Source organism: Anastrepha obliqua, chromosome 4 (assembly GCF_027943255.1).
Source record: "Anastrepha obliqua isolate idAnaObli1 chromosome 4, idAnaObli1_1.0, whole genome shotgun sequence".
NCBI classification, from domain to species: Eukaryota; Metazoa; Arthropoda; class Insecta; order Diptera; family Tephritidae; genus Anastrepha; species Anastrepha obliqua.
The window spans coordinates 102,651,601-102,665,652 of record NC_072895.1 but is presented as its reverse complement, the minus strand read 5'-3'; the positions used below and the strand labels follow the sequence as shown (position 1 = coordinate 102,665,652).

The 14,052-nt window shown below is 35.4% G+C and overlaps 1 protein-coding gene across 4 annotated transcripts in view; it reads right to left on the bottom strand.

The window, feature by feature from the left end:
* The window catches only part of LOC129246442 (uncharacterized), a 66,472-nt gene that overhangs the window by 18,849 nt on the left and 33,571 nt on the right, over positions 1-14,052 (bottom strand). For 3 of the 4 annotated variants that reach the window (XM_054885278.1, XM_054885279.1, XM_054885281.1), the window contains 4 exons: positions 8,637-8,764; positions 8,285-8,503; positions 7,573-7,714; positions 3,593-3,668 (listed from right to left, as the gene is read on the bottom strand). In XM_054885278.1, the coding sequence (XP_054741253.1) occupies positions 3,593-3,668; positions 7,573-7,714; positions 8,285-8,503; positions 8,637-8,764 (565 nt within the window). The remainder of the gene's footprint in view (positions 1-3,592; positions 3,669-7,572; positions 7,715-8,284; positions 8,504-8,636; positions 8,765-14,052) is intronic. The other variant, XM_054885280.1, reaches the window with a different exon arrangement.

Sequence of the window (14,052 nt, the reverse complement as noted above, 5' to 3'; positions counted from 1 at the left end):
CGTTCCGGTGATATAGAACCGTTTGACTTTGTTTTTTTCACCTTTGGAATGCGGTAACATACAACTGCCTTCTTGAAATACAACAACTTTTTTTTAAGATAATGTCACCTTTAAATCGCGACTAGTAATAGCTGATGCAATGTATAAGTACAAATCAAAAAACATCTACGGTAAAACATTCAGAACTTTTAACTTCACCTAATACTTTTTGAAGTCACTGTCGCCAGCCTAGTTGAGGGTGCTTTGTGTATAGGGTTGTATAGCACTTCTTTTGAGTATGCCACCAATGCCCGCTCTCTCCTCTCTCCTGCACACGAGTGTACAATGGATGCTAGACATGGTGCTAGTGTTGCGAATTCTCAGAGTATACGAAACGGAAACAATACTTCTCAGCTGAGTTAAACGCTTAAGTGAAGAAATAATAACCAACAACACCCCCGTAAACGAGACACCCAAAACAGCTATTGCATAGAGAGACACCCGCCAATAGAGTACATAAGAATAAGCATGTGAGTGAGCTTTATAAGTGGAACTCTTGAGGATTCTGTTGTTAAAATAAACTGCGAAAAGCACTAAATTTAGTATTTAATTGAGATAATTAAATATTCTTGACTACAAATAGAAAAAAGATAACGAAAAAAAAGTAAATGCATAGCACCAAGATTGAGCATGACCTCCATGCCAAATACACACACCGAAGATAAGTGAATCTATGCTCACATCAAACACAAGTGTGTTCGCTCTCGAGCATTAAGCGCCCAACGAACCCTACTGAAAAGCCAATAGAGAGCAAGAACCGAAAACTGAAGCCGTGTTGCTGCAGCGAATACAAATGCATCCCCACGCTGCCGAATTTGGTATGTAAAAATGTATCATTGGTACATAAGAAATAACTTATAGTGCGTCTCTTGCCACCACAACGAAGTGAACATCAACTACACAACTACAGTAACAACTAGAACAATGACAACTGAGCCAACTATACCAACTGCGCCGAGAACTGCACTTGGCCTCTGTGTACCTCGAGGTGAAGTGGAGTACATGTATCTACTACTAGTACTATTTAGATATGTACAAATGCACATGAAACATGAAACTGATGGCCGCAATAAAATCAAACCAATATCCTTCAGTGGACACACAACTGACTTCTTGCATTCGTAACAATCTGCTACTGTGGTTTTTATGCCACAAGAGGAGTGCGAAAATTGCCGAGTTTGTTGAGTATTCAAGTGAGTGGGGTTGGGCGCAAAAAAATTTTCAGTTTTGGTGTGGGTATGGATGTGTACAGGGCAGGTGGTGGAAAGCAAATACCACTAGTCGTATAAAGCACAATATTCGAGTATATTGGTGGACACAGAGAAGTTTGCAGGTATGCATTGTGAATTGCTCCGAGTTAAAATTACTTAAGATTTGCATATACTGGCACTTAGTTAGTACTCGCACCATTTGACCGGACAGAATACGGGTGAGGCGATGATACATGCAATTTGTGAGCGCAGAGTTGCCAACGTTAAGTAAAAGAAAGTAAAAAAGAGTAATTTTTTGATTGAATATATGAATTAATAAATAAGTTTTAATATTGAACTTTTAAGGTTTTAATCGACTGTGATTTAGAAACCAACGTTAACTAGATGTTTATACGAAAAATGTACACACAGATAGTTTATCGATTTCTGGCGCTCCACAAAGCTGATCTCTCTTGTTAAAACTATGTTCTTGATGACCAAAAAAATGTATTAACAAATATTATACAAAATAATCTATGATGCCGTTATAATTTTAGTAGTTTTCATTAATCGTTTCCCACAATTAGAACTTTCAAGTTTCTAGAATTCAGATATTCGCTTCGTCGTAACCGTGGGGCCTGGCTGAACTCAAGCGAATCGCAGTTTCTTGCATCCAAAACGACCAACATTTCGCCCGTTCGCTGGAAGAACGTCATAACTAAAAACAAAAAAATTGAAAATTCCAGAAATACGGCTCCCAAGTACACAGCTAGTGTCATTTCTGACAATAGAGTTTTTGAGCACTCAGAACATCAAATTATTGGGTCAACCGTCTTACAGCTCTGATTTGGCAACTAATGATTTCTTTTTGTTACCGAACATAAAAAAAAATGCGAAACCAACGTTTTTCAGCGCCTGAATAAGCTGTTGAAGCCTTTAAACAGCTCGTTTTAGAGATATCCACTTCTGCCTAGAAAGTTTTGCAAATTGGTTAAAAGAAGGTTGAAAGTATCGGGATGACGCACGTCCGGAGTGAGTTCTCAAAACAAATTTATTTGAAAGTGAAAAAAAATCGCTCCAGCATTATTTGAAACTCTGCAGCGAAGGTCAAAGAGAGAAAGTACACGAAAATAAATATGAAACTATCGCAAATACCCATAAATTACTGCCTCAACCTGCTTAATATTATATGTTAGGGAACTTCAACACAGTATTATTAGGTTGGGCTCCTGGACAGGGGGGATATGAACGAAATGAAATGGCTGATCATTTAGCTAAAAAAAAGGGGCAAACATGCCTCTAATTGGTCCTGAGCCTTTCTGTGGACTTACAAGAGGCCAAATTTTCGAATTTCTCAGAAAGTGCGCTGTGAATAAATTCGTTGAGCACTGGCGGAATTCTACAGATCAGCGACAAGTGAAACAATTCCTAACACCGGACACAGGTGATAAGCTATTTTCGCTTAGCAGAGTAGACTAAAGATTTTGAACTGATAACTTTACAGGCCACTGTAGCCTGAGATATCATTTAAACAAAATTGGTCTCTCTGAAATTTTAGAACACATTCTTTATGAATGTCCTGCAATAAGCAGAAAAAGACTACAAGAACTTGGTGGTATTGTCGTGCATTCATATAAATTGTGGAACAATAAACTCCGGAATGTGCTGTAAAAAGCATAAATATAGGGTACCTTTGCACAATAGATCTCTTTTGGTCGCAGCATACAGTAGGCTAATAACAATAATAATAATAGAAAATTTTTATTTAAAAGCGAATGCGGTGTGGGAGAACTGCTAGTTTCGTGTTAATAGCATATAATTTTACAGTGAACCTTTAAGGATTATATCGCCTATAAGTTAAATACCTTCGAGCCATTCAAGAAAAACCTAAAAAAAATTAGAAAAATCTAAATATATTAAATTCCCTTGGTAACTCGAAATTAAACCGGCATAAGTTAAAGATTTGGTAACACATAATACCTGGTAAGTATTTATAAACTTAATGTAGAAAAACAGCCAACAAAGTTGGTGCGTATTAAGTGTTGCCATAAATACTTCCAGCCAATTGAATGAAAAACGAATGAAAAAAACGGAAAATAATAAAAAGCCGTTAGAAAGTAAGCCGTATATCTATTTGAAAATATCAGCTACTTTAGGGTAGTAATTGTACTGCAACGGCTTCCCCAGCTCAAATAAACAAATGTTAAATGAAGCAAATTGTTCGCTTGTGAAAAACTGTTTGCACTTTTGATTTACTTAAGCGTACACAAATGACCTTTTCACGTATCGAATTTCATTCAGCATTATGCTAAATGTGTATATTTTTAGCTGGGTATTACTATTCATTTTTATTTTTGACTTACCATCTTTCGATTTTTCGCACTGCTTTGGCGATGCAATCTTCTTAGTGGATATGGATCTGAGGGTGGTATTGATGGGCTGGAGTGAAAAAAGCATGAAAACAAAACAAAAAAACAAAAATTACAATGTTAAGTGAATGCGAAAAAGTAGATGGTAAGAAATAATATATAGAATACATTTAAAATATTTTTACTTTTGAATCCTAATTGTGTCACAACGTATTAATCCTAGATTTATTTGGGTTACGTAGGCCTTCTAGTTATAAGCATTCACCGAGTATTGAAAATAAATTAATATGTCAGCGTCAAAAAAAGTGCACACCACATATTGACAAGTTTTGACTATTTCTTTATCTATGTTTTAATTTCAATTATCTTTTTTATAAAACTATAGTTTATACTATACCACAAACCATATAAAGCAAAGCTTAAAACTTTGTATAAATTTCCATAAAAATTTTAAACTTTTTATAAATTTCCATAAAAATTTTAAACTTTTTAATCAGAATTTCCGGAAAAAGTTCGAGTAAGCAGTTTTGTGGTCCATTAAATTTTGTTATTTGCAAAGTGCAAGTTTCAAGTGCCTCAAAAATTGCGTTCATTTTTGACATATTTTTTCTGCTGATGGCCTTGGGAGTTTTCCTCCATTTAAAAAAAGTGTCGAGCATTCGTAATATAGAGGAAAGTGGAAAAAACGGTTAAAATACTTATCTGAGCGAAGTGCTTAGTTTGTACATACATATAAAGCAGAATTTCACGAGGTATTTTTTTGCAGTTATTTTAACCCATTATATATATATATTAGGCCGGGTCGATTTGTGGGGAGGCAAAACAATCGCCCATTGCTCTGTGAAAATCATATTCTAGGGATCAAAATAAGAAACTTTGCCGAAGGAACCATACCATTAAAACGAATTCTGAGGGGGAGTTCCAGGGGGTGTACCACTGGCATGGGTGGATCGGCCGTCCAAAGTTAGTGGTGGTCGGTGATACATTTGGACTCGATTGGAGCACTCTAAATGGGTCAAAGTGGGATTTTTCAAAATTTGCCCCTAACAAAAGTTCGACCCAAATTGGGGGACATCAGAATTCGTTTTAGAGGTATGGTTCCTTCGGCAAAGTTTCTTATTTTGATCCTTAGAATACGATTTTCACAGAGCAATGAGCGATTTTTAAATCGACCCGCCCTAATATATATATATATATATATTTATAATTGGCGCGTACACCCTATTTGGGTGTTTGGTCGAGCTCCTCCTCCTATTTGTGGTGTGCGTCTTGATGTTGTTCCACAAATGGAGGGACCTACAGTTTCAAGCCGACCTGCAGTTTCACGGTCTCCCTCAAAATATAATTCTTTTGACTCTTTATGGAGAATTTTTTTTAAACGATGCATTTAAAAGATCGCTAGATGCTCTAGAAAATTATTTCACAAAAAATTTCATTAGAGGTCTTCTCATACTAAATCTGCACAAGAACGCAAGAGTCTACAGAAACTAAAACAGAGAGGAAATAGTAAATAGAAAAAAATATATTATATAAAAAGCGTTGCATATCTCAAGGGAAATTGGGAACTCTTTGCTATTTGAGTTGTTATAGACTTTTACGTTGCTTATATAAATTATGTCTGAAAAGCGAAATTTTCCGAGGAATATTTTTAAGAATATTGAAAAAATTAAAAAAAAAAAATTTTAATTAAAAAAGTGTTTTTTTTAGTAAAAAAAGTTAAAAAATAGAACTAAAAATAAAAATAAAAAAAAAAAAAATTAAAAAAAATTCAAAATGTAAAACAAAAATTAAAAATTTAAAAAGAATATTAAAGAAAAAATTATTTTAAATAATAAAAAAAATAATATTAAATTAAAAAATTAATAAAATAATTAAAAACATATTAAAAATAAAAAAAAATATTCCAAACAAATAAAAAAAAATTATTTGATTTTAATTGCTGTGCTTAACTCCTTGGGTACGGATTTATTTGAGAAAATATTTGCATGTGGTCTGATTTAAATTTTTGGTTGCTGGAGTAGTATGTAAAAGCAGTAATTGTACGTAAGAATTCATAGGTACAGTACACTTCAGGTAATTGGAATTGCAAAAAAAAATTAATAAAAACAAAACACGTCATCTGCTACCAGGGCAAACAAGTGCATGACGTGTCTCAGACGTCAAATGCACCAAAGAGGTTAATCACGAAATTATCTGCCAAATTTGAATTTTTACTAAGGGATAATAATTTCTTTTCAATTCAATTCTTTTTTCAATTTTTCTTTTTTACACAAGCAAAATAATTATTTAATTTTAAATAAAAATTTTAATTTTTATTTTATTCTTTTTTGTTTTGGTAAGGTTTATTGACTATTCTTTGATTTTAAATTTATTTTGGCTATTTATTTTATTTCTTGTTATTGACTTGCTCAAAAGCTCCGAAACAATTCGGTAAATTTATTATTTTTTCAGCCGGTGATTCTGTAGAATGTGGAATGTTTATTGTTGAAAAGGTTCGAAACAACCCGAGACATGTTTTTTTGCTAATTTTTTTTTAAATAGACTTGTTGGAAAGCTCCGACACAATCCGGCAATTTTAATCATTTCTTTGCGAAAGCTTAAGAATTTTTCTTTGATTTTGAAAATAAAACGACAAATATGTTACAAAAAATAGACCAATGCTGACAAAAACACAGAAACAGAAATAAATAAAGGAATAATCGAATTCTCTTTTCTAGATATGCTAGCATATGCAATGAAGCTAAAATTTTAATAAAGGGTTTTTCAATAAGGGCGGGTAGATGTTGAAATGGAATGGAATGGCGTTTGCTGTGTGGTATGTAGCGCCGTCCTGCTGGAACCACATGTCGTCTAGGTCCATATGGTTCCATATGGGTCATAAGAAATTGGTTATCATTGTTGTGTAGCGCTCGCTGTTGACGGTGACCGCCTCACCAACGTCGTTTTCAAAAAAGTACGGACCAATGACGCCGCCGGCCCAAAATCCAGTCAGCGAACAAACGGCGTTGTCTATGGTCATCAACTTTGAGCTCCTGGGTCAGTTGGATCTTGTACGGGTGTAGGCCCAAGTCCCGACGCAAAATTCGCCAAGTCTGCGAAAGGCCAAGTTCTTGTGCACGGCGAGGAATAGACTGCCTCGGGTTCTGCTGTATACTTTCACGTACCGCGGCAATGTGCTCGGCTGATCTTGCGTTCCTTGAACGTACTGGTGTTGGCTGATTGTTTACTGACCCCGTTCGTCTCAAATTTGGCCACCAAACGTTGAAGAGTCGACTTTGAAGGGCCACCACGTCTACCGAAAAATGGGCGCAATGCACGCAACGTTTGCGTTAATGAACACTCATTTTGATAATAAAGTTTTATCATTTGAACGTGCTGTTCAATCGTGTAACTTGCCATGATGCTTTGGCATAAACAACTGAATAATAAACAAAAGATTTGAGAGATGTCACCAAAACAAAATGGCTGCCACAGGGCGCCAAAATCGACCCGCACCAATTGAAAAACCCTTTACATCTTTCTTATAACGTCTTAAGCATGGTACCCCTAATTCAATGCCAATTCCTTTTTCACTGCGCTAACGAAATATAATTCTGTGGGGATTTCTTTTTCCCCACACTAATTTTATTTCTATTTAACTGATTATTAAAGTTCTGTTAGTGAGGTGGTGTGACGGGATTATGTCGAATTCGCAAAACTGCAGGCGTACGTAGTCTATTAGACGAATGTTTAATGCTCGAGGGTTATTGAATCGAGAATTGTTCTTCTTTTACTATACTTATCTAAAATTCATGTCTTTGATAATACGTATTATTTCAAAAACGTTTGTTTTTTGGAAAATTATTCTATAGTGCCGCAGAAAAGTTACCTTTCATTTAACCAATCTTCATTTTCTTTGAAAAACTACTTCTTGCTTTAATGTTTGTGGCACTACTTTACAAATCTCTTGCCAAAAATAAACTACTTATACTCACAAATCGATCGGAACGCTCTCCACACGGCAAACGTGCAACTGCAACATCCGGGCTGTCCTCGGGTGGTGGTGGTTGTGGCACCCAGTTATATCCACGCCTAGAAATCGGTACACCAAAACGATCATGATGCGAGGCTTGTTGTCTGAAATTGACATTTGCGTACATGCAATGTTGTTGCTTTTGCTTTATGTATGTGTGCAGAGTGCTGGTGCCAACGAATGCATGTACAATTTTTTACATGTGTGTATGTGTGTGCATATGAACAAAGAAAAGAATCGCTATGAATGTGCTCGCTTGTGCAGCTGAATTTGAGCTCATGCGCGAAAACTAGTAGCTGGGTAGCGTATGAATTTAGTTACTAATATACGAATAATTATTTATAAAAAAATGAATGCGAAATAAATTCAAAGGAAATAAATTAAGAACTCAAACTAATCTCATATGCAAATACATACAAATGCGATAAATAGTATCTATTGTATATTGCAAACAGATGGAAAATTAGTTACACGTTTTTTCTTTGTTTTTTTTTTTTGCTTTTGTTTTTTGGTTGGTTTTGTGTGTTTGTGTGTCATTATCTTACATTTTTTGCAATGAATTATACAATAATTGCATTCAGTGTAGTGTAATATTTTAACACTTGAACAATTGTTTACTTAAGAGTTCAGGATAGATATTAAAATGAAGCGAGAAAAAGAACGTTCAAGTTTACCTAAGGCTTTCATAGCAGTCCAAGCAAACAACGGCGTATTCACCATTTTCCAACAACAGCCCATCGCCATTTTTACGATTTTTAACAAATGGGAACTCATTAACGGGCAGCGCTCGTACACGTTTTCGGTATGTCGTAATGCCGCATAAGTGGCAGATATAATCGTGCCAATTGTATTTGCGTTCGGTTGGCGCTATGGCGGGCGTTTGAGCTTCATACCTACAAAACAAAAAAAAAAGAAGAAAAGACAAAAACACAAAAAAGAAGAAAAGCAATGTTAAACATAATAAAAATGAATTGTTATCTTAAGTAAATTGCGAATGGAAAATGAAGAAGAAACAGAATAACTTACTTGCGCCACTGATTCAACATGGAGTGATAGCAGAATGTACAAACGAGAGCCGAGTAATCCTTGCGCAGTTGCTCCGCGTTTGGCAGCGAATTGTGTTTGAGTAGATGTGGAAAATATGGTCGAGAGCCCTGCAGAAGTGGAGTGAAAAAATATTATTATTAATGGAAACAATACAAAAATCCAGAGGCATGGCTAAAATGCTTTAAAATTTTATAAAAAATATTCACTATGAGAAATATGAAATCTATGTGTTAAACATTTAATTTTAGGTTTTTGTAGTCACCAAGTACCCAGTAGGCGCTTCAGCTTAACTTATGCAAATTTGTTTATTGTAAATGAATTTTAGAAAAATGCATAAGCGAAAAACAATTTCTATAACTTAAAAGCTACCAACAACAAATTCCTCTGCATCATCTGCAGAAACCAAACCTCGCCAAACACCATCAGTAGCGACGCACTGTGGAGATTAACGAACGAGGAACCCATCCTTCGGCAAATCAAACGCAGAAAGTAGCGATGGATAGGTCACACATTGAGAAAACCACCAGATAGCATCACGAGAATGGCTCTGGACTGGAACCCGCAAGGGAGCAGAGGTCGCGGTCGACCAAAAAACACTTGGAGAATGCAAAAACAACAGCACAGAACCGTATACGATGGAAGAATCTTGTCGAGGCCCTATGCTTCCAAGAGGAGTGAACAAGGAGAAAAAAAGTACTATTACTAGGATAATTAAACAAAAGTGACGCATAAATGTCCGTAATGAATAATTCCTAAACGGTGTCGTTTTTTAAGTCATCTTTGACATTTGTCAAGTAGAGAGATGTAAAATTTTACACGATAGAACAACGCGCTAAAATTATTAAAACTTGTTATGAAAATGGTCGCTTTAAGAACGACATATAACAAAATTCGTCGGCATTTTAAAGGTTGGTGAAAAGATTTCAAGAAACTGGTTTTGTCGAGGATAGAAAAAGTACTGGCAGACCAAAAACTGGACGTTCTGTTGAGAATATTGCTGGTGTAGTGCTAAGTGTTGCTAAACAACAACCTTCAACATAGATTACCCGACGTTCTCAACAATTAGGGAGTCATGAATCGATCAGTTTGGTGGATTTTACTTGTAGACGTGCTCTTGGTGGACGACAATTAAATGATGTAATTTTTCAAATGTAATTGTTAAGAGCCGTATTTTGAGTAAAAATAGTGAAATCTGAAAGAATATGAATTTTTACATGTTTTATTTTAAAACAACATCTAGATGCGTCTTTTGAAAGACCTTTTACACAACGCTAGTTTCCTCACGTCACAACCAACAGAAAATTGTTTAAGTATGCAGAAATGCTGTGTAAAAAATGCATTGCCATGTTTATTAAGAATAGGTCGAGCCAAGGAGCACCAAGGGATTGGGTAGCTCTTAAAACACTCAGGCTAAAAAGCCCATTGTATTTAGAGCTCTGAGAGTAGATATTCAAGAGGGAAAGGAGAAAAGTATCAGAGAAAGAGATAGGAAAGAATAGAGACAGAGATAGAGATAGTTAGTCCTGTGAGAATTTTCCAGATTCTTTGGTAAATCTGTATATATCCTCCAGTTTTAGAGAACGAATATTACTCAATCTCACGACATCGGAACCCAAAACTCTTAGTCTTGCTCTAGCAAAGGCAGGACACTAACAGAGAAAGTGATCAGTGCTATCTGCCTCCTCCAAGCAAGACAAACACACTGGAACAAACACAATGATTCCAATGGTGGTCATATGCTGACCCCATGGGTTGTGTCCTGTAATAATTCCGACCATCAACCGAACGTCTTTCCTTCCAAGTCTTAGTAGAAAATTTGACAGTTTTCTGTTCGGACTTGTCACAAAACACTTTGCAGTTCTGCAGCGTTCTACACCGGACCATCACTCTTTATGTAAATTGCATACATAATCGCTAATCCAATTCATGATTCCTGTGGAACTGATTCCGATTATTGGCTCTGCCCTTGTGGATCCACGGTTGGCCAATTCATCGGCATTTTCGTTTCCTTGAACACCGGAGTGTCCTGGAACCCGTATGAGTAGACAAGCCTGTTCTGTCTAGCGACAGAATTAAGCTTCGTCTTGCATTCTTGAACAATCTTTGAGGTTTGCTTCGCGTTCTCCAGGGCCTTCAGTGCAGCCTGACTGTCGCTGAATACTCCAATCTGTTCCCGCTACATCTCCTTTCGATTATCCATTCGGCTACTTTCAGGACGGCAGAAATTTCCGTTTGGAAAACAGTTACTATTTACCCCATAGCATAGATGTTGTCTTAAATGTCTGGGCCGCAATACTTTTTGAGATAGTGGAACTCATGAAAAGTGAATGCTATGATCATAACGATGCTGTTAAAACAAAAAACGGCTACTCGGAATAAAGGAAGTGTAGTGAATAAGGTTTCTTTGTTATTAGGTTTTAAGAAGTGTTTGCACATACGCCGAAGTGGCGCACTTTTCAATAATTATATATACAAAAAAAAAACATTTATTCTTGACACTACAGCAGTTTAACTAAATATAATGGACTCCGATATACTAAAATATGGGCTTTAGGAGGAACAAAATGTTTGACATTGCTATATACAGCAAACCAAAAATAAACTGGGACACTTGTTTGTTCGGATTTCAATTCTTTATAACTTGAGAACGGTTCAACCAAAAAGGTAGCAGCCCATATAGACTATTCAACTCAGTATTTTAAACGAAAATAATAGAATATTTAAATTATTTGAAAGTGTTCCAGTAAACAATAACAAAAACAATAATTTAATTTTACAACTCAAACATAAAGCGGGACAGTAAATATGGAAATAAAGGAAAATTTATGAACTAATATTTTGTGCAGTATCCCATTGCACTAATTACTGCTTGTAGACGTCGTTGCTCGGAGTCTACTAGAGTTTTAGTGGCATCTCTTGGAATATTTGCCCATAACTCTTCAATGACTGATTTTATGTCATTTTTACCACTAACCTGCCGCTTGCGCAATTATTTTTCAATGTAGGCCCACAAGTGCCCAATGGTAGTGTGATCTGGGCTCTGAGGAGAATGGGATGCGCGCCAGCATGGTTCACAGTACCTTCCACATTCGACGGATTGAGTGCTGTACCTTCCCTTCGTCAGACAAAACTGCGGCCATTCGACCCAAATTTGTTGAATTTCGACTCGTCGGTGAAAACAAAAATTCCAAAATTCATTTGGATTGCTAACGTAACCTTTAGCGTAGTTCAACCTTTTACTCACATAAATCCTTCAAAGGGAATTTTTTCTAGGAGTGTACGCTCTGTATTCGTTACTGTGCAGAACATTTCTGATAGTTTGTGGGAGTACGTCTACAATTGACGAATTTTTAAGTGATTTAGTAATATTAAGGGGTTATACGCAGTTATGACTTTCAAAAAAATCGATTTTTTTATTGCATTTTTGTAATGTACATATATTCAAAAGTATACGCACGAAATTTGAAGTAGATCTAAGCAATACTTTCGGAGTTATACCTAAATATGTAGAGATGCCTCGGCACGTTTTAAGGTAGGTATTGAAACTTTAAACGTGTTTTTTTTTTCAAAAAGGCATTTTTCAAGTCGGTGTACACGATATCTCTAAAACTCTAAAGATACATTTTCTAGTAATTAATCGTTCCTTTTGTAAATCTGATACTTATTTTTCATTTTATAATCAATTTACGGCCAAATTTTAACGTAAAAATCGAAATCATTTCTTTTAAAAGCTGCCATTTTGTGAAAATTCACTATTTTGATTAGCCGAACGATTAATTACTAGACAATCTAATATATTAACAAAATTTGTTTGGTTTTTTGATTTCAGATAATCCAATCCTGAGTTACGATGTACACCGTAAATCGTCTTTTTTTAAAGGAGGTTCCAGAAATCGCCTGCAGCGCGCTCTATAATCAACATTTTCATAAATAAAAAAATTTGTTACGTTCTTGAAGGATGCTTTTATAACCGCCAAAAATTTTCATATTAAAATGACAACCCGTCTTTTATTTGCTTCATAACTGCGTATAACCCCTTAAGTGCAGAGATTTTCGGGTTCTCCTTTATTAAATGTATAATAATTTCTCTTGATAACATTTGTGTTTATTTTGAAAACTCTTCCAGTACCATTTTTTCTAAGAAAATAATGGGATTTTTCGTGATTTGACGCACAAGTTTCCCTCCGGGATGGTATTTCACCATCAGTTCTCGATGTTTACTTATTCATCTTCACTTTTAGAAACTTGCAACGTCAATGGTAAACTGTGAGAAATAAGACTAACTTTTCAGTCGATTCAGTTATGAAAAAAAAAACGAAATATGTAGGTACACATAAGGGGTCCCACTTTTTGTTTGAATTTTAAAAATTATGTCATTGCCGTTATTACTTAAATAAACCGAGTTACTGCTAATATTAAAACAACAATTATGCATATTGAATAGTCAATATTTTAAACGCAAATGGTTTCTTAAAAATCTGTGAATATTCTCTTTATTTAGATAAATTTGAATTTTTTGAAGTAAATGGTAAAGGTGGTAGCACTAGACCAAGAATATTTTATAGGTTTGACTGTCAAAGCAAAGTATGGGAAAAGTAATATATAAAACTAAAAAGGAATTCGCCTTGATTCATTTTGGGCTGACAGTCACATGGACGGACACGGCGAAAGAAAAAAAAAACAAATCAGCTAATTTGCCGATACCACCTTTAGTAGATTCGCCTTGGCGCGAGGTGTTCAAAAAGTAATTTAACTTTTCACATTTCGTGAACAACGTACATTCGATTTTAATTTTTTTTTTGTTTTGCCGTGTCCCGTGTCCACGTTTTTACAGTTTTGACTATATGTGGCATATTTAGTTAGACGGGTTGTGATTTCGCTTTGCACCTATCGAAAAATGTATCAAAGAATTCATAAGAACGAAATCATGCCACACTCATCATATTCACAGAATTTGAGCCATTACGACTTTTTCCTGTTGTCAAAACTGAGAACCCCCATAAAAGGTCATAGATTTGCCATAATTGAGGAGATAAAAAGCGCTTCACTGGGAGAGCTCTAAGCTATACCAAGAAGGGTATAACGGTAATTCTTAGGAGATTGGAAAAAGCTAGATTGGAAAATTCTAGCACAAGAATTACTTTGAAGAGAACCTACTACTAATAAATGAATAAATATGTTTAAATAAACCTCATATGCAACAATTGTCGCCAGTAGAATTTGGCTATTCTACTAATTTCAAATGATGGCGAACTTGCAAAATCATCCTTTATATTTTTGCATATTTTTAGTCATATTCCCCTATTAGCGTGGCTAAATAATACTTACAAAGGAAACCCGCTACAAGTAAAAACCAATGAATGATTTCTATGATACGCATAGCTACTGGGCAGAC